General features: G+C 51.0%; 1 protein-coding gene across 4 annotated transcripts; it reads left to right on the forward strand.

The window, feature by feature from the left end:
• Window positions 1-203: 203 nt before the first annotated feature.
• LOC120381852 (hydroperoxide isomerase ALOXE3-like) lies at window positions 204-11,854 on the forward strand. Of its 4 annotated transcripts, none has more exons than XM_039500014.1 (4): window positions 204-223; window positions 5,779-5,948; window positions 9,322-9,492; window positions 11,502-11,854. In XM_039500014.1, the coding sequence occupies exons 3-4, from the start codon at window positions 9,340-9,342 to the stop codon at window positions 11,679-11,681; spliced, it is 333 nt and encodes a 110-aa protein (XP_039355948.1). In that variant the 5' UTR covers window positions 204-223; window positions 5,779-5,948; window positions 9,322-9,339; the 3' UTR covers window positions 11,682-11,854. The 4 variants fall into 4 exon arrangements, with proteins under 4 accessions (XP_039355948.1, XP_039355947.1, XP_039355946.1 ...); XM_039500013.1 differs by lacking the exon at window positions 204-223 and adding an exon at window positions 2,916-2,936; XM_039500012.1 differs by lacking the exon at window positions 204-223 and adding an exon at window positions 4,283-4,302.
• The last annotated feature ends 8,360 nt before the right edge of the window (window positions 11,855-20,214 follow it).

Below are 20,214 nucleotides of genomic sequence, written 5' to 3' on the forward strand. Positions count from 1 at the left end.
CTGCCCAGTCACCTAAACAACTCCCACTACCACAACACCCCTTCAGCTCCAGCTGAAATCTCCCCACACAGACACCCCCTCCCCCAGTGCAACACTGTTACCTCACAGTGCCTGAGAAGTGGATAGAAAGTGACCACCGCCCCCTGCTGGCCAGTCCACAGGCAGAGGAGCCCGGGGGATCTCTCTTGAACAGGAGTATGGAAGGCCTGGAGGGACAAAATAGGTAAGAAATGTTCATGCCTGTTACTAACAAATAATGGCCACCATGGATCCACCCCAGAGGTGGCTGCATCTTAGCACTGTGGGAATCAACCTCTCACAGAGACCATTTGCTATGGGGTTTGGGATACTTCTGGACCCACACTGCACTGAGTGACCTCCTCATCCCGTGCCAGCTGGAGAAAAGAAAAGGGTCCAGCCAACTCTCCCGTTACCAGCTGGGAACCACTGATCCCCGAACAGGGGGAGGCCTCGAGCTTTGATGTGTATTAAAGATGTGGCTGGTCTCTTTCATCAGCAAACATTTTAACACAGATAAAGGGGGGAAGAAATGGTTCTCAAAGGAGAGGAAAGATCAACACTGGGAAATTTAACCCCTGCAACTTCCAGGATGGACAGTGATTCAGGGCAACAGGTTTCCTCTAAGAAAAGAGAAGTTGCTGGGATTGAGAAACATGGGGAACAGCCCCAAACATGAAAGGATTTTCAATTGATATTTGATAATAACGTAGAAGTGAAAGAGAAAGACTGGAAATCTGAGAGATTTTGGCTCTATTTTTGCAAATAATAGAGAGGAAAGTGGAAAATCAAAGGGATTTTATATCAGTTTATATCTGATGTGCAGTAAAATGTCAGTGTTTCACATCAGTATTTGTTAAATGAAGAGAGAGGAAATGGGCAACATTTGCAAACATTTTATATCTATGGTCAAGAAGCTGAGAAAAGGTGTAAATCTGAGATTTTCTTGTTACTTTATAATTAGAGAGAGGGGGAAATCTCAGGGCATATTCAATGAGAAACAAACAACTAGAGAGAAGTGGAGCAAACGTTTAGGGTATTTTATATCAACCTGTGAGATGTGCAGAGAAAACGTGTCACGACCTGCAACTGGAGGTGGAAAATCAGACTCCTGGAGAGACCAGGGGGAAATGGGGGAGACGGGAGAGCGGCTCGTTGGAGGGGAAAGGGGCGAATCTCCCCGGATTTTACAGCCCGGGTGAGACACTGAGCGAGAAAAGGGGCAGAACTGGAGAATTTGTATCGGGGCGAGAGGCAAGTGGCACCAACAGGGACAGGAGCCAATTAACCCCCTCCCCCTTCACCCCCGCGTCCCACTGACCTTCCCCAGCTCCAGCTTCTCCCCCGACACCCCCTCACTCCCAGAGCCCCCGCCGGGCCCCGCCCCATCCCAGCGGGGCGGATCCTGCTGCGGCTCCGCTGGGGCCGAGGCGGCTCGAGGCTTCTCCCGGGTTCCCGGGGCAGAGTCACGTGCCCCCGGGGTCTCTCACTCACCGGGCGGGGCTGGGGCGGGCAGAGCCAGGGCTGCCCGGGGGCGGGGCCCAGCTGGAGAAACCCCCGGCCGGGCCCCCGCACAGACCCCCGGGAGCAGCAGCGGCTCAGCCCGGGCCCGGCTCACGCGGAGGCGGCAGCAGCAGCAGCTTTGTTCTCCCGCCCCCAGCGGGGCTCGCACGGAGCATGCGCAGTAACAGCGGCTGGACCCCTCCCTTCCCTGGGCTGAGGAGAGGGCGGAAGCGGCCCCGGGGCAGGCTGGGAGACGTAGTTCCTGACTCTCCCCGGAGCGGAAGTGACGTTGGGTGGAGCTACCAAGCCGAGTTGCAAACGCGCGCGGCTTGTTGCGGCTTTGCCTGGCTCGCGCGGGGCCGGGTGGAGGCGGGGCTGGGGCGGGTGGGAAATGTCGGTGCAGCCCGGACATGGCCGGGGGGGCGCAGGTGACCCCCGAGGAGCGGGGAGAGAAAGGGGGGGGCTGAGATCCCCTCGGATTTACCGCTGCCCCCTCCCGTGGGGACCCCCCTCCTCCCCCGTCCTGCCCCCTTTCTCCCTAGAGAGCCACGAGCAGCGCCCAGGGTGACCCCCCCACCCCCCACCCCTGCGACGTTCCCGGCCCCCCCCCCGGCTGTGCCCCTTTGTCTCCCCCCTTCGCCAGTGGCCAGTTCAGATCTCAGGTTTGGGGGGTTTCCCCCATTTCCACCTGCAGGGATTTGTCCTTGTGCGGGTGGGAAATGGTTCCCCCGAGGGATTCCTGAGCTGGGCAGAGGGTGAATGGGCAGAGGCTGGGGGGGCCCTGAGACAGGGACACCTCTGGGCTGGGCTGGGGGGGCCACTCTCTGCTGGCAACGGGGCCTGGGAAGGGCCAGGAAGGGGAGGGAGGAGCAAGTGTCCCCCATGGAGACGGCCCAGCCCCAGGTTTCCCCTCCCAGCTACTTCCCCTCCCCCACCCTGCCCAACCCAGCAGCCCCACCCCACTGCTAGTCACTCCAGGTGTGTGACTGAGATCAGGGCTCTTATTGTACTGGGCGTGGCTCAGGCCTGGCCTGAGATCAGGTCCCCCAGTGGGCCGGGCACTGCACAAACCCTGACCGAGTTTGGGGCCCTGGTGGTGCCAGGAACTGCACAGACCCCTACAAAGAGCAGGGACCTTGTTGTGCCGGGGGCTACAGTGACCCTGACTGAGCTCCGGGCCCCTGTTGTGCCAGGCTCTGCATCAACACCAAGTGAAATCAGGCTCCCCTTGTGCCAGGTGCTGCAGAGACAGCAAACAAACTCAGGGACCTTGTTGTTCCTGGAGCTGCAGAGACCCCAAGTGAGATCTGGGCCCTGTTCTGCCAGGTGCTGCAGAGACCCCAACTGAGATCTGCGCCCCTGTTGTGCTGGGCACTGCAGAGACCCCACAGACATCAGGTTGCCCATTGTGCCAGGTAAAACTGAGACCTGGACCAAGATCACGGCCTCCCTTGTGCCGGGCAGCGCACGACTGTGGCACAGATTTCTGCCTCCATTGTGCTGGGCACTTCAGAGACCTCGACTGAGATCTGTGTCCCCGTTGGGCCTGGCCCTGCACTGATCCCGACCCAGATCACGTCCCACCACTGTACTGGGCACTGCACAGACCCTGACAGAGATCCTGCCCCCACATTTTGCCAGATGCTGCAGGGACCCCAAACAAAATCCGGGATCCTGTAACGCCGGGAGTTGCAGAGTCCCTGACTGAGGTCAGGCCCCCTGTTGTGCAGGGCTCTGCACCGACACTGACCAAGATCAGGGTCCCCATTGTGACAGGTGCTGCACAGACACCAAGGGTAGGCTCTTAGTTCAGCTCTTAGTGATTTCAACTAGTAGTAGGGGAGCCCCAGTACTGGCGCACCACTGGGCTAAAGTAAAATTCAGTACAGCAGCCTGTAACTAGATTCTTAATGGAATCAAAATGAGCTCTCTTATTCAACAGTGGAGAAAGGAAGCAGTACAGTTGGTGTTACCAGCTCTCAAAACAACCCCATCCCCCTAGGTACAAATCTCCATGCTCCTCCCTCTTTCAATTCACTGGGTTTTGGAACCCATGTCCCTTGTCTAGCAGGGCCGCCCAGAGGGGGGGGCAAGAGGGGCAATTTGCCCCAGGCCCCGCGTCCCGCAGGGGCCCCCACGAGTGTTTTCCGGGGCCCCTGGAGTGTTTCCCGTCTTCCCGCGGCTCCGGTTGAGCTCCCGCAGGCATGCCTGCGGCAGGTCGACGGAGCCGGGACGAGTGAACCTGCCGCAGGCATGACTGCGGAGGCGCTGCGTCCAGCGGCTCGGCTGGACCTCCCGCAGGCATGACTGCGGCAGGTCAGCGGAACCGCGGGACCACGGCACCCGCCGCAGTCATGCCTGCAGCAGGTCCACTCGTCCCGGGCTCCGGGCCGCGGGAAGCGCCCCAGGAAAGGGCCGCCCCACGCGCCTGCTTGGCGCGCTGGGGTCTAGAGCCGCCCCTGAGCGGGGGCCCCCCGCCGCCGAAGACCCCGGGCCCCCGGAATTCTCTGGGCGGCCCTGTTGTCTAGCGAGTGCTTCTTAATTGATGGTGAGTCCCTTTGTCATAAAACAGTTCCACTGGCCTTGATTCACATAATCAGGGTAACAACCCTGTATTCTTCCTGCCCCAATAACAGAGAAACTGGGGTTCCCACAACAGCCAGAGTGAGCATTTGGGCAGCTGTGGGCACATGCTAGGCAGGGTGGGTGTGCCTATGCAAACAAGACCAGCCCCTGAATTTCTTTTCCACAACTTGGCACAATTCACCACCGGACGTCAGGGTGAGTCATCCTGACTCTGCTTACATTACCATTGGCCTTTCTAGGATGGGCTAACCCAGAACAGCCGTAGGATGATGGCAGTTAGCGCTGGGTGGGGCTTTTTCTGGTTTTTTTTGTGTGAAAATAAATGCAGATCTGATGATGCCAAAATGTTTTACAAATTAGCATCCATTTCACTGGGTTGTTTTGGTTAAAATAAACCCACTACTTTTTGTTTCAACCTGTTTTTAAAAATTTGAGATCCAAATGAAACGGTTGGATTGTGTTGAAGCAAAACCATTTGGCGGAGGGGAACCGTTATCCGATTTGTCCAAATGAAAGGTTTTGTTTGACCCAGAACACATATAGATTTTAGTTTTACATTTTCTGCTCACCAAACATTTCAAACACCTTCGTTTTCACCTCAATCTGGAATGAATTTTTTTCCCAATTTTTAGGAATTTTCAGTGAGCTGAAAAAGAAATAAAAATGTCTTCATCGGCCCACTGTGCCGGCACTAAGTCTGGACACGGCCCTAGGGAGGTTGCGAGTGGAACAGGGTGCCCCATTGTGGTGTCTACAACTTAGTGGATGAGTTGTTGTCTAGAAAACCTGCCTCCCAGTGAGCCACTGAACCAAGAGACTCTGTATCAGAGGTTTTCAGACTTTTTTTCCTGGGGACCCCCCTTTGAAAATATTTCAGGCTGTGATGACACCCTGAAAAAGTGATGACACCCCCGCCTCACATGCCACCCTTACTTCTGTGCTGCTGCTGACAATGGTGCTGCCTTGCCAGATGTGCTTCTCTCATGCCCCCCCTTGCAACCACTTTTAGATCAGGTCCCCCCAGTTTGAGAAATGCTGCTCTATACAGCTGACGAGGGAAGGATAAAAGGAGATTTGATCACACTCTATAAGTACCTGCCTAGGGAGATTTCAGAGAGCAGAGGGCTCCTTATTCAGCAGAGCAAGATCTGGTACCTGGGAGTTGACGTTAGATCCCTTCAGCTTGGAAATGAGTGGCAGTTGGGTCCCAGGCTGGAGAAGAAGCATTAGAAGCAGCTTCCCAAGGGGTGGTGGAGGGTTCATTACCGGCAATGTTAGCTCCAGATTGTAGGTTTCTTTATAAAAGATCTGCTCTCGCTCAGGCATAATTTATTAACCCTGCTGCTGTCAATCACCATTGAGCCAATGGAGCTACAGCTGATTAACAAACGATGGGGATCTGGCCCATTGACTCCTGACACCAGCTGGGATCTGGCCCCATTGATTTCAATGGAGATATGCCCATTGACACCAGCTGGGGTCTGGCCCCATTGACTGCAATGGAGCAACGCCCATTGACCCCAGCTGGGATCTGGCCCCTTTGACTCCAATGGAGAGACGCCCATAAACCCCAGCTGGGGCTGGCCCTATTGACTCCAATGGAGAGACACCCATTGACACCAGTTGGAGATCTGTCCTTTCAAGATTTCTAGATTCTTGCCTCTCTTCCAGGCCTCCTCGACGGGTCGGGCCGGGATGCTGAAGCTGCTGGCCAAGGGTGTGGAGAATGTGAGCTACGAGGCGCTCTGTCTGCCGGACGACCTGGAAGCTCGTGGGGTCACCTCGCTCCCCAATTACTACTACCGGGATGATGGCATGAGGATCTGGACAGCGGTGGAGAGGTGAATCCAGGGGGCGGGGGCTGGTGATGCCTCAGAGGCGGGGGGTGGAGGAACCACAGTGGAGCTGGGCAGAGCAGTGAAGCTCTAGGAGAAAACAGAGGTAGTGCTCTGTCAAGCCCCACCCACAGACCAAGCCCAGGGCCGGTGCAACCATTCAGGCGACCTAGGCGGTCACCTAGGGAGATGGGATTTGGGGGGCGCCATTTTCTTCGGCAGTGACCGCGGTGGCCGGATCTTTGGCCGCCCCGGTCGCCGCTGGCATTTAGGCGGGGAGGGCCACCTGCAGCAAGTAAGGAGGGGGGGCAGCACGCAGGGGAACTCCCTGCCCCAGCTCACCCCTGCCCCACCTCCTCCCCAAGCACGGCGTGGCTGCTTCACAAAGCTGTGGGGGTTAAAGGAGAAACCAGTGAGCCAGGTATGCAGTGGGGTCACTCCGGAGTCACACCAGGGTGAGCGAGAGGGGAACCAGCCCTAGTGACTCCAAGGGAGTTACTCCCGATTTACACAAGGGGGGCGTGTGAAAGGAATCAAACCCCAACGAGATAATAAATTACTGAGAATGAAATGTTATGGGAAAGTCACTAGATGGCACCACAGGACTAGGAACAGGCATTGTACAGCATTTCAGCGGTGAGCCGTTTGCCACACACAGATTTTTGTTTCAGTGGCAGGATGCTGCTAACAGCACTGATGTGATTTCAATGACTCCTGGAAGTTAACCCTGCTCTGGTCACCTCTACTGACCCCCCTGCCCAGCCCAGACATCAAAATCTCACTCAGCAAGTCCTTGCTGAGGCTGAGGGGTAACAGGGTATCTCACAGTTCTGGGAGTCCTGCTTAAGATGTCAGACCTGCACTGCCGCCAATAGAACAATGCTGATTTACACCAGCTGGGGATCTGGCCCCATTGACTCCAATGGAGAGACGCCCATTGACACCAGCTGGGGTCTGGCCCCATTGACTCCAATGGAGAGACGCCCATTGACACCAGCTGGGGTCTGGCCCCATTGACTCCAATGGAGAGATGCCCATTGACACCAGCTGGGATCTGGCCCCATTGACTCTAAACAGGAAGTAAAGTGCCCAGGTTTAGCAGGGTGGATAATTCACCAATGGACCATGAAGACCTTTACCCGGATCGTGCATCTGGTTCTAGCCTCCAGAGGTTGTTGGTCTCCATTCAGGGATCACTGGGCTAGGCAGGTCAGACTAGGGAATCATAATTGTCCCTTCTGGCCTTAAAAAACCTGCGAGCCCAATGTGCTTGGGGTGACCCCTCTGGGGAACAGACCTACCCAGCCCCTGGCTGAGTGATTTCCCCCGGGTCACACAGGAAGTCCCTGTGCATTGAGCCCAAGCCACCTGAGGGCTAGGTGGGTTCTCCCGCTCTGGGCCCATGAAGACATGGGTGCTGCACCGCTAGTGCTAGGTTCACACTGTTGCCTCTTTTTGAGCCGAGTGGCTAGTCAAGTTTCAGGCGCCTTGGTACATTCCAGGTAGATGCAGAAATCGATGGAGTCTGGTATCCTTTTGATGCCGTCTGATTTATGTACCAGGAATGGATAAACGCCGCTGCTGCGACAGCAGGAAGAACCCAGGCTTCTTTAGCAAACAGTCCCCAAACCCCTCTCTCTCTCTCTAGCTTTTCCCAGGGACACACTGGGTATGTCCACACTGCACATGCAGCCCGGGGTGTGACTCAGGTTTGAGGCCAAGCCCTCCTGTTGTCCACACACAGACCAATCTGACTTGGGTCAGGTCCCAGATCCTCGGACTTCGCTGGTGGGGTAGGTCAGAGCCCGAGTCCTGCTGCGAGTCAGATCCAAGCCCTGTCATGGGGCAGTGTGGACGCAGCTCAAGCCGCAGATCCGAGTCAGAAGGTCTGTGTAGTGCAGTATGGGCTGGAGACTGGGTAAGCCGGCTGGTGGAAACACACTAAATCCTGCAGCTCGGCAGGGGGGGTTCGACTCGATGACCCTTGCGGTGCCTTGTAACCCTGTGGTTCTATGGCCGTGCTGGCCTGGCTGAGACCTGGGGCCAGCAATTGTCAGCCCAGTGCGGATGCTCAGGCGTGGGCTAGGGTGCACCAAGTCCATACACCAGGGTCCCACTGCCCCAGCTTCACGCTGCACTGTAGGCGCTCAGGCCGGGTTTGGCTTGCTGGCTTTTCCCTCTGCCTCTCGCTCCGTTCTCCTCTGGTCACCGTTTGCGTTCGCGGTCGCACAGTGGATTCCCCCCCACACACACACACGCTGCTAGTTTCTGAGCAGACTCTAACAGGCCTTGTTTTAGGCTTGGCCACTTGACTAACTCTTAAAAACTTCCCACGGCAGTTTGACAGGCGTTCGCCCGGCTCCTAGCAATGCCATTCCTCTGAGCACGGCTCAGCCACTCAACTGCCCTGGTGCTTCGGTGGCACCCCATGTTCTGGGTGTCTCCAGCCTCGGAGTGCCAGAAGCTGGGAGCGGATGGCAGCGTGTGGCTCACTCAATAATTCCCTGTTCTGTTCATTCCCTCTGAAGCACCTGGCATTGGCCAGTGTCGGCAGGCAGGATCCTGGGCTAGACGCACCATTGGTCTGCCCCACTGTGGCCATTCTTATGGGGAAGTCGAGGTTGGTTGGCTTGTGTTAAATCTGTTGCTGCTAAATTGTATAGTCAATTGCTTGACCACACGTTGGTTCATTATGAAATACACTCAAGAGACCAAATAGCCAGCGTCAGTCAGGTTTGTGAATATGGGACAGGAAAAAGGCTCTGCACACGACCTACCCCCGAGGAGCCAGCCCGTGCAGTGATGTTACGTTCACCTCATGCTCCCCAATTTACACATTTCCGCTGCTATCATTGCTATGATTCTACAAGTGACACATGTCTTTGCACCTCACAAAAACCCAGCCCATCGGTTCATTCCAGTTCTCTAACGTCTTGCTCTGTTCGTAGCTTTGTTCTGGAGGCTAATATCCCAGACACTGAGCTGTGAAGGTAATTCCCTGGCTTGTCGTAAGACAGAGAACAAATGTATCTTGATTTTTGACAAGTTTCCTATCTGTGACAAACGTTTACTTCACGAGCTGCAAGGTGTTGTGGGGCACAGCCTCAGTGACCAGGATGATGGTATTAGGCCAGTTTGAGTTAGATCACTGTTAAAATAGTTGTGCTTAATGTTATTGGTGCTTAATAGACACTAATACATGGGGTAGATAATATACACTATGAATATGAAGCTATAGGACCACCTAAATGCTGTGCCTTTAAGGTCTAATGAGGATCCACATCCTGGCTTTGTAGCCACTAGGACTCCTGGGTTCTCTGGGGTAGATTCCCTCCCGCAAGGGGAGGCGCTGACCCACCTGGGTGTGTCTGTACCGCAGTACGATTTCGCCGCCTGGATGCCCAACACACCGTCGACCTTGAGAGCTCCCCCGCCCACCTCCAAGGGCACCGCCACCTTGCGCAGCGTCCTGGACACCCTGCCCGCGGTGAACGCCACCTGCGCCCTCCTCTCCCTCCTCGCCGTCGTGAGCTACGAGCCAGGGGACCTGGTGAGTGGGGCGGCCCCATGGATGCTGGCTGAGAGCTCTGGGCATGGCTGGGGGAGACAGAGGGACAGATGTGCGCGGGCGGGGGGACAGACAATGGCTGGGGAATGCTGGGAGAAAGAGGGTATTTATGGAAATGAGGCCATGCATATTCATCAGCCCTGCAAATTAGGGTGGTTGCGAGGGACCCGTCCTAGTGGATCTGGGTCCCACGGAGAATTTCTGCCATTTTGAAATTGCTTCCTTCCGTGCTTCAGAGCTGGGCGCTCAGCCAGCAGAGGCCACTCTCTGGCCGCCCAGCTCTGAAGGCAGAGTGGAGAGTTAGGGAAGCGCCGAAGGAAGGGTGGCGTGGTATGGCATTGCCACCCTCCCTTCTCTTGAATCCATTCATTGTGCGCCATCTTCAGTTAATATTGGTCTAGCTTTTTCATCAAAATGCCGGGTGGTACCAAGTCAAATGCCTTACAGAAGTCTGTGTCTATTACATTAGTACTATCACCATTCTCAGCCACACTTGTAATCTCACCCAAAAAAGACATATCAAGTTAGTGTGACAGGATCTATTGTCCATAAACCCATGCTGAGTGGCATTCATTATAGTACTCTCCTTTCATTCTTTATTAAGTCCCTTATCAGCTGTTCCATTATATTGCTCAGGATCTACATCAGGCTGACCAGCCTGGGAAATCGCATTTACTCTTTTTAAATATTGGCACAATGTTAGCATCCTTCAACTCCTCTGGAACTTCCCCAGTGCTCCAAGACCTACTGAAAATGAGCATTAGCAGCCCAGTGAGCACCTCAGCCAACTCTTCTAAAACTCTTGGTTGCAAGTTATCTGGATCTGCTGATTTAAAAAATGTCTGTCTTTAGTAGCTAAGGTTTAAATTCCTCCTGAGAGACTAGTGGAAAGGAAAGAGTGTACTCATCCTTGGATGATACGACTGCAACATCTGTTTTTTTCCCCCAGTTACAGAACAGAAATATTTATTGAACACTTTTGCATTACAGCATGTTAAATGTTAACTATAATATATCTACGCTATAATATTTCAAAGTTTTGTTTCTCTAATGGTATAACACTGTAATTTAGTATTAAATAGACTCTTTACAAATATATTAAAATATTTTGAACACATCAAAACACTACAGGATAATATAGACTATTAAATATAATAGAATATTAAAAGAATATAAAAGTTTAAATGAAGTGAGAAAGTCAAAACAAAACATTTTCACCGGATCAAAGTGCAACGAGAAAGTCTAAACGATTTCCACTTTTTCCCATTGGAATTGACGCGTTCCTGTGAAACATTTACATTTTGACAAAACTCCATGTTCGGATGGAAAACAATTCCTTGGAAATTTCCCTAGTGACTCCCCTCCCCAGGGTAAAAACCCAAATCAGGTGAGGACAATCTCACCAGACTGCATTAGGGCTCTGCCTGTTTCTCTGAGCACCTCCCGCAGCTCCCTCCTCTCCGCTCCCTCCCGCCGTCACGCGCCCTTAGGGCAGGAGGGGGCAGAAGGGAGCGAGCGGTGGGCGGGAGACACTTGGGGGGGCTCAGAGAAGAGTGAGCAGCGAGCAGGCAGGGGGAGCCTCGGGGGAGGAGGTGGAGAGAAGCGGGCGTCAGGCGCCTGGGGATGGATCACTTGATAATTGCCCTGTTCTCTTCATTCCCGCTACAGCACCTGGCATTGGCCACTGTTGGCAGACAGGACACTGGGCTGGATGGACCATTGGTCTGACCCAGTGTGGCCATTCCTATGTTCTGCTGGAAGCAGATATTGGAGTTGTTCTCGTGGGTGGCTCGTGAGAGATTCCCTGGTACCCAAAGGGCAGGAGAAAGCACCACTTCTGCCTGAATGTCCATTACCCAGGAGCATCAGAAGGGATCCAAGAAGAAGGACATTCGGGCCAGCTTGGAATGGACCCTGGTTCTTCCCCTTTGCCGAGCGGGATCTGTGAGTTCAGTGCCTCCCTAGTCACTTCTCTCTTCGCTCCTTTCCAGAGACCCCTGGGCTACTACCCTGAGGAGCACTTCACTGAGGCAGAGCCCAAGCGGCTTATTGCAGCCTTCCAGGCACGTCTGGCGGAGATCTCCAAGGAAATCCAGCAGAGGAACAAGTCGCTGCCCATTCGTTACCCTTACCTGGACCCCGCGGAGGTTCAGAACAGCGTGTCCATATAACCCCGCAGGGCATCTCCTCCCGGCGCTCAGAGCACTTTCCACCTGACCGGAGAGTGTCTCGACGGAGCCAGCGGGAGGTGTCAGAGAGATTTGGCTGGCAGTGCTCAAAATGTGACCCCCCGCCCAGGGGCACCAATACCAGAAGGCAAATAAATAGCACCTCACATATGTTATGATTAATCTAATTATTTTTCAGCCATTCTTGTGATTTTGGAGAGCCTGGCTCATGGGACTTGAACACTAAAGACTTGCATTTAAAGTGTGCTCACTGGGCAGCTGAATTAGATGACAGAACAAGGAGCAATGGTCTCAAGTTGCAGCAGGGGAGGTCTAGGTTGGATATTAGGAAACACTATTTCCCTAGGAGGGTGGTGAAGCACTGGAATGGGTTCCCTAGGGAGGTGGTGGTAGAATCTCCTTCCTTGGAGGTTTTTAAGGCCTGGCTTGACAAAGTGGTGTTGGTCCTGCTTTGAGCAGGGGGTTGGACTAGATGACCTCCTGAGGTCTCTTCCAACCCTAATCTTCTATGATTCTACGATTAGCACCCACTGCTGTGAATCTGGGAAGTAGCCCATTCTCAGGGTAATGGACTCAGGCTCTCGGCAGATTCAGGCAGCATTGCTGTGTCAGTTACACTCGGGGCAGCTCCCCCCTCTCAGAGCAATCAAATCAGGCTCTCTGCTGACTCAGGCAGGCATCTCTGCGTCCATTACACTTGAGGCAGTTCCCCTTCTCAGAACAATTTAGCACAGGCTTCCTGCAGACTCAAGCAGATGTTGCTGCATCGGTTACACTAGGAGTAGTCCCTCCCTCTTCAGATTGATTGGTTCAGGCTCTCTGCACACTCAAGCAGACATCACTGTGTCAATTACATTCAAGGCAGTTTTACCTTCTCAGAGCTATTGTCTCAGGCTGGCTGAAGACTCAGGTAAGCACCTCTGCATCGCTTACACTGCTTGGGAAGTTTATCCCCACCTATATCAATTTAATTCTCATGATTATCAAGCCAATCTTACGATTTTTGCACAGCTGGGCTCATTAGAATCATAGAATATCGGGGCTGGAAGGGACCTCAGGAGGGATCTCGTCCAATCCCCTGCTCAAAGCAGGACCAATTCCCAACTAAATCATCCCAGCCAGGGCTTTGTCAAGCCTGACCTTAAAAACATCTAAGGAAGGAGATTCCACCACCTCCCTAGGGAACCCATTCCAGGGCTTCACCACTCTCCGAGTGAAAAAGTTTTTCCTAATATCCAACCTAAACCTCCCCCTCTGCAACTTGAGACCATTGCTCCTTGTTCTGTCATCTGCCACCACTGACAACAATCTAGATCCATCCTCTTTGGAACCCCCTTTCAGGTAGTTGAAAGCAGCTATCAAATCCCCCCTCATTCTTCTCTTCTGCAGACTAAACAATCCCAGTTCCCTCAGCCTCTCCTCATAAATCATGTGCTCCAGCCCCCTAATCATTTTTGTTGCCCTCCGCTGGACTCTTTCCAGTTTTTCCACATCCTTCTTGTAGTGTGGGGCCCAAAACTGGACACAGTACTTTTGAACACTGGTTGCTGGCAAACTCGGAAACCCTCAAACCATATCATGTCCCAACACCAATGCTCCCTCCCTGTCAAAGGACCCCCAGAGATTATCAGTGTTACACAAGACCAAAAATACCCTTTGCCAAGTCAGTGTTTAAGTAACTTTACGATTATGGAATCAGTAGTACCAATCCTGGGCATCATAGCCAGGTGCAAAATTATTACAAAATTGGCTTCCAAATCATAAGAATTTAATAATTAACACATAATTATGGGTTCTTTATAGTGTGCTGGTGGTTCATAAGTCTGGAGGAGTAACATTTTCATGCTGTGGTCCCCAACTGTGCAGACAAGAAAGTTCTTTTTTATTTTTAAATGAGAGATGAGATTCGCCAGCAAAAATCACATGACTCCTGGAACTGGGGTATTAAGGAAAAGAGCAGACATTATGTTGCTCATGACAGAATCAGGAGAATTAAAATTGCAGTGTTGTTAACTATTTCATTACCTTCCAACCTCACTATGTAGGTCCCCCCTCAGAACTCATGATACTGGATTGAAAATCATGAGATTAAAAAATAAATAAAAATTCTGTGATCTTCTTATCTGTCGTCTGCCGTTTGGAGATTTTAAGCATCATATTTTCCACCTAGCGCTAGAAAGTCGAGATGGATGAAATTCAAAATTTCCCTCCCACAGGAAATTCTGAGAATTTGAAATTCGGTTTCATACAAAATCAGGAGACTATGTCAAACTCTCAGCCTTTGTCGCAAAATGAAATATTCAGAAACTAGTTTCGCCCTTACTGAAATATTGTGTTACACAACAGAAAAGTCCAAATGAGAACGTCAAAACAGAACGTTCTGTCCTTACGCCAATGGAACATTTTGATCATTGCTGATTAAAATTCCAGAAGAAGAGAAGAAGGCTACCACCCCTCTAGGACTTTGGAGCTACTGGTTCAGTTCTCCGCTCCGCTCTGTCACAGATGTCCTTTGTATATGTTTTTGTACCTGAAGAGAAGTGAAACCCCATAGGCATTACACGGTCAAGTCACTGATGAAAAGGTGACAGAATATGCACAAGTATCAGGGGGTAGCCGTGTTAGTCTGTATCCAGAAAGACAATAAGGAGTCCCAGTGGCACCTTAAAGACTAACAGATTTATTTGGGCATAAGCTTTCGTGGGTAAAAAAACCCACTTCTTCAGATGCATGGAGAATATACACAACCAGTGCAATGAATTTGTGAGGCCTGGTCGACACTGGAATTAGCTCGACCAGCGCTTTCAGTCAGGGGTTTGAAAAATCCAAACACATAAGTGACATAGTTACGCTCATATGCGCCGACTTCGTGGGTGCTCTGGGCCTGGAGCACTCATGGGGAAAAAACAGTGGGTGCTGAGCACCCACCTGCAGGCCCCCTATAAGCATCTCCCCCTCCCCCCAGTGCCACCTGCGCACCGGTGGTCCCCACTGATCAGCGCCTCCACCTCCCTCCCTGCACCTCCCACCCATCACAATCAGCTGTTTTGCAGAGTGCAAGAGTCTCTGGCGGGGGGGAAATGGGGAGGAGTGAGGACTGGGCACGCTCAGGGGAGAGGATGGAATGGGGCAGAAAGAGGTGGGGCGGGGACTGGGTGGGGCCCGGGGGGGAGAGGTGGCGGGGATGGGGCCTGGGGCAGAGCCGGGGGTCGAGCACCCCCCAGCACATTGGAAAGTCAGCGGCTCTGTGTTCGTCTAATTTGTCCTGCTGTATAACAAGGCCTACAGATTTTCATCCAGATACTGCCAAATTGAGCTGAATACCTTCTGTTTGACTAAATCATCTTCCGAAAAGGCATCCAGTCTTGGCCTGAAGACTTCCTGAGATGGAGAAGATGCCACTTAACTTCGTAGTTTGTAAACCTTTGCACCAGCCTTACTGAACTGTTTCCAGTGGCTAGTGCCGACTCAAGGATTAGAGAAGGGCAGAGTTAAGGTTGTGTTGCAGGTATATGGCATCATTTTCTAGTTTTCAGAGGTTTAGATTTAGCTCCCATCCACATGCTGGGAGTACATGAGGCAGCACTGGGCAACCATAACCCTGCATTCATGTACTTTACCCTGATTTTTTTTAATGGACTTTTTGCCACAATAGTTGTGTCTACCTTACAACTTTTCCCGGCCCAGCTCTGATGGTTAGTGGTGTGATTTTTTTACACCTCTAATTGCCAGTGCTATGCTGGCAAAACTTGTAAGTACAGACTGGGAAGACTCTGCATGTGGACTTTAGAGCACTTGAAAATAGGACTCGGAACCCACATATTTTGTAATCAGAGGGGAAAACTTCCAACAGGAACTTCTACAGAATGCAAGAAAAAAGCACAACACACGTTGCCTGAAACTACCAGCGGTTGGGCTCCATCTCAAATTCATGGGTGGGGTTTAGGTTCTTTGGCCGCAGCGTAGACCCTCTTGAGCCAACCCAAAGAGGCAGTGGGGGCTGCGTACTACCTGGGAGAAATGCCAAGTGACGGAGATCAGTCCGGGGACAATAAGAATCGTAGTTTCTTATTGAAAATCTATTTCAATATTGTGACGGGTTGGGTCACAGAAACCCCCTTGGGAACTGCCAACTGATGTGCCAAGACTACTTCTGCCCCTGTTTTCCTGCCAGCTCAGGGTCTGAACCACGTGCCCAAACGCTGCAGACTTATCTGAATGCAACTTAAGAAGTGTTCCTGTCTTCAACACTCAGATGCCCAACTCCCAATGGGGTCTACACCCCAAATAAATCTGCTTTACCCTGTATAAAGCTCATGCAGATTAAACTCATAAATTGTTCGCCTTCTCTAACACTGATAGAGAGCTATGCACAGCTGTTCCCCCCTTGCAGGTATTACTACATACTCTGGGTTCATTAATAAGTAAAAAGTGATTTTATTAAACACAGAAAGTAGGATTTAAGTGGTTCCAAGTAGTAGCAGACAGAACAAAGTGAATTACCAAGTAAAATAAAATAAAACATGCAAGTCTGACTCTAATACAGTAAGAAGACTGAGTACAGATAAAAACCTCACCCTTCGAAGAATTGCAGTAAGCTTTCTTTTACGGACTAGTCTCCTTCTAGTCTGGGTTCAGCAATCACTCACACCCCCTGTAGGTACTGTCCTTTGTTCCAGTTTCTCTCAGGTATCCTTGGGGGTGGACAGGCTATCTCTTGAGCCAGCTGAAGACAAAGTGGAGGGGTCTCCCAGGGGGTTAAGTAGACTTTCTCTTGTGGGTGGAGACCCCTCCTCCCTCCTAGGCAAAGTCCGGCTCCAAGACGGAGTTTTGGAGTCACCTGGGCAAGTCCCATGTCCATGCATGACTGAGTTTCTTACCAGCCAAGCCACATTCCTGGGAAAGCTCCGATGTGGACTGGTGTCTTCGAGTTCATTGTTGGCTTAGGTGGTTCTTGACTGAGCACTTAATTTGCACATTCCTTTCTCAGGAAGCCGACCAAATGCTTTACTAAGGCTACTTAGAAATCAAGCGAGTACACAGCCAATATTCATAACTTCAAGTACAACAATGACACGTGTACAAATAGGATGAATAGATTTGGTAGATCATAACCTTTACAGAGATCTGTTACATGGCCTATGTAGCATAACCCATATTCCAGTTATAGCATATATACATTAATAAGCATATTCCCATAAAGCCTTCTGGTGCACTGACCATCACACCGTCCTCCTGCACTTACTGCCAGAGACTTGGACACTGTCCACGGTGGAGGCAGTACGTGTAAAATCCCTGTCTGTCTTTGGTCACGCTCCCTTTCAGTACCTTTAAACCATATGATGTCATTCATAAGTGTTCTAGCAAGTTTTGAGGTTCTAGGTCCCCGGGTGCCTGAAAAAAGGTTGGGGTGTAGTCAAGGCCGGCCTACAACATTTTGGCACCTGAGGTGAGGAGCTCAAATGATGCCCCCATACCCCCCTTGCTTTGGCCAAAACTTTGGAAGGTCTCAGTTCTGCCTTCTTCCTGTTCTACTCCTCTCATGGTACTGCTCTGCTGCCCACCCCAATAAAGGAGAACTAACAACTTAAAATGCCTGGTTCAAAAATTTGAAGTAACACTTAACTTTCAAACGCCTGAACAGGAAACGTAACTTTTCTTGTCTGCATAGTAAACACCGGCATTTTTCTCTATTTGAATAATCAAAGTGGTGCTTTCCGTGCCTTCTTGGTTGCAAAGATTTGAACTGCTTCCTGCTGAAGGTCCACAGTCTGGGCCAGCTCATGGTTTCTTGAGATGGTTGCAAGGCTGACCAGCCTCTCCTGTGTCATTGTGGAGCGTAGATGTGTTTTTATCAACTTCGGCTTGGAGAAGCTGCGTTCTCCACTGGCAACTCTTACAGGAAGTGTTAGAAGTATGTGCAGAGCAACAAAAGCCTTTGGAAAGAGGGTGGTCATCTTATCTGTGCACACCTATTCCAGAACAGCCTTTGGAGTTGATCCTGCTGAAAGGGCTTTCAGTTCATCACCTAAATCACTCGCATCAATATCGCGCATGTCATCATGTGTCAACACTGTCTCTAGTGCCCGGCATTGCTGGTGTGGGTCTTCTTCAGGTATAGGGAGGAGTTTTGGAATATCACACAACATCCCAAATATGCTGCTGTGTTCCTTGAGCTGCATGAAACGTTCTTCTCCTGACTGTATTGCACAATCTAGCACCTGGTTAAAGAATTCAACTTTGTATTGTTGTTTGGGGGTCTCTTATGGGATTATCCCGTGTCTCGTAATCAAAATGTCGTCTTCTTCGGTGACTCTTGTATTCTGGAATGGGTGGGAAAATAGCTTCAGTGAGAAGTTCCTCTTCCAACTTCTGTGCACTCTTCAGAACATTTTGAAATCCCTTCTTTGACTGGTAAGACTGTAGGCGTGACTTTGCTTTGTCCAGCAGATATATCAAAGTCAACACCTTGGAGTCTCTTGCTTACAACATTTATTTCAAACAGTAGGTCATGCCACAACACTAAGCCACACAGAAATTTGAAGTTATGTATGTTTCTTGTGATTCCATTTCCCTCTGCCACTGTTCTCCCACGAACAGTTCCTGACATAGCATTATCCTCCATAATGGCAACCATGGCATCATCTATCTTCCCAATTTGGTGTTTGATAGGCTTTATCGCCTCCACTCGACTTTCCCATTGTGTGGCACTCAGTGGTTTCAGTGTCAGAGAGGATGTTCCCAGATGCTGCTTCAAAATTTGCAATCGATGAGCTGATGCAGAGAAAAATACAGAGGTGCTTTGAATGACATTAAAAAATTCCGCAGCCTCACTAGAAGCTGATGCTGCTTCACTGACCACCAAGTTCAATGAATGAGAACTGCATGGGACAAAAAAAGCTCGAGAGTTTAACTCTCGGATCCGTGTCTGCACTTCCTCTGTTCTTTCCTCTCATGTTGGCACCATTATCGCAGCCCTGACCTCTCATGTCAGCTATCGCAATTCCTGTATCTTCCAGCACATTTGTCATATCAGCTCCTGTCATATCATCAATGTCAATACATTCTAGAAAATGCTTTCTGACAGTCACCATTACAGGGACATTTTCACTAGGTTCTGTTGTTGTTCAAAACGCACCATTAAAGTCATTTGTTCCATATGGCTGATGTCAGGTGTGCAGTCCAGAATAATAGAGTAATATTTTGCTGACTTCAGATCTGCCCCAATCTTCTGTTTGAGTTTTGTTGCCGGTAACTGTATGATCTCATTTTGAATTGTTTTTCCAAGGTTGTGGTGTGTGTACATTTCTTGGGTGGTGACTCTTCATAGATACTCCTGGAGTACAGCATCAAACTCAGCCATCAGCGCCACAATTTTAAGGAAGTTTCCATTGTTTGGCACATACAGCTGATATGAAGTGCCACGCGGTGCTAGGTTTTGGGTAGCAAACATTCTCACAGTGACAATGAGCCTTTTCAGAACATTTTGCCAGTAAAGAGACTCTGATGCAATCTCCTCTTGATGCTGATCATCTATGGTGGCCTCTCATCTCAAGCTCTTTCCACCTATGGAGTGCTCTCTAGTGATTTGCTGCCTTCTCATGGCATGCCAGATTTCTAGCCAGATTTTTCCAGTCCTTTGTTCCTGTAGAACTGAATGTGGCTGGAACATTAGACTGGAAGAGTTTGAAACAAAAATAATATGCAGCCTTCTGGGTTTTTGAGTACATAAGCCATGGCCTCTCCACTTTGTCACCATTGGGGATTACACACCAGGAATGTGTTGGATGGAAACTTCTATTTTCATTGTCTTTGGGGAACATGAAGTTTTTCACTTGCTGTGGCCCAGGCACTACAAGGAAGTCCCTCAGGCTACTGCTCAAGTGGGTCCACAGTCCGGGATCATCTAGACTTAAGGAACTAAACTCAGCAGCGGCTGTTTCTTGTGCCTCCACCACACTCTTCTCTGAGCTACACTTTTCTTCAGGAATGTGCATGGTTACCTCCATTTGAGATGGAGCTATGGATGCTGCAGGAGCTGCCAGGTCACCTGCACTCTGACTAACTGGAAGATCAGGCATCTCCTCGCCACTCACATCCTCACTGGGGCCGGAAGGCTCAGCGTGAACATTTGTGTCTGTGGATCTCAAGAGAGCTCCTTTCTTTCTTTTTCTGAATGCTGCCCCAGAGGGGTGTTTTCTTCTTTCACTCATGAATGCGGCTCTGTGCCAGCTAGAGAGGCTCTCAACACTCAGTTGAAGGGGACAGATAAGCAGGCTGGTAGCAGGGCCTGATATCAGCATCTTAAGAGACTAGCTGGCTCCTACTACGTCAATTGACGGCCTGTCCTCCTCAAGTGGGTTCAGGGAAGCAGCGGGAGACAGGAAGCTCCCTAAGAAGCTGGTGTGAATCAGTCCAGGCTCTTGGGGGTGCTGGAGAGGTACATAAGAAGCTCCTCTGCCTCCAGCTCCGGCTGCTTTCTGTTCTTCCCTCTCACCTTTTCTCCTGCCTGCCT

The sequence above is a fragment of the Mauremys reevesii genome, linkage group 14 (genome assembly GCF_016161935.1).
Source record: "Mauremys reevesii isolate NIE-2019 linkage group 14, ASM1616193v1, whole genome shotgun sequence".
NCBI lineage: Eukaryota > Metazoa > Chordata > Testudines > Geoemydidae > Mauremys > Mauremys reevesii.

Excerpts from the sequence above, each read along its gene's own strand:
- LOC120381852 (XM_039500014.1), top strand. The coding sequence starts at position 9,340 with ATGCCCAACACACCGTCGACCTTGAGAGCTCCCCCGCCCACCTCCAAG. Across the intron at positions 9,493-11,501 it reads GCTACGAGCCAGGGGACCTG|AGACCCCTGGGCTACTACCC; the intron begins GTGAGTGGGGCG and ends GCTCCTTTCCAG.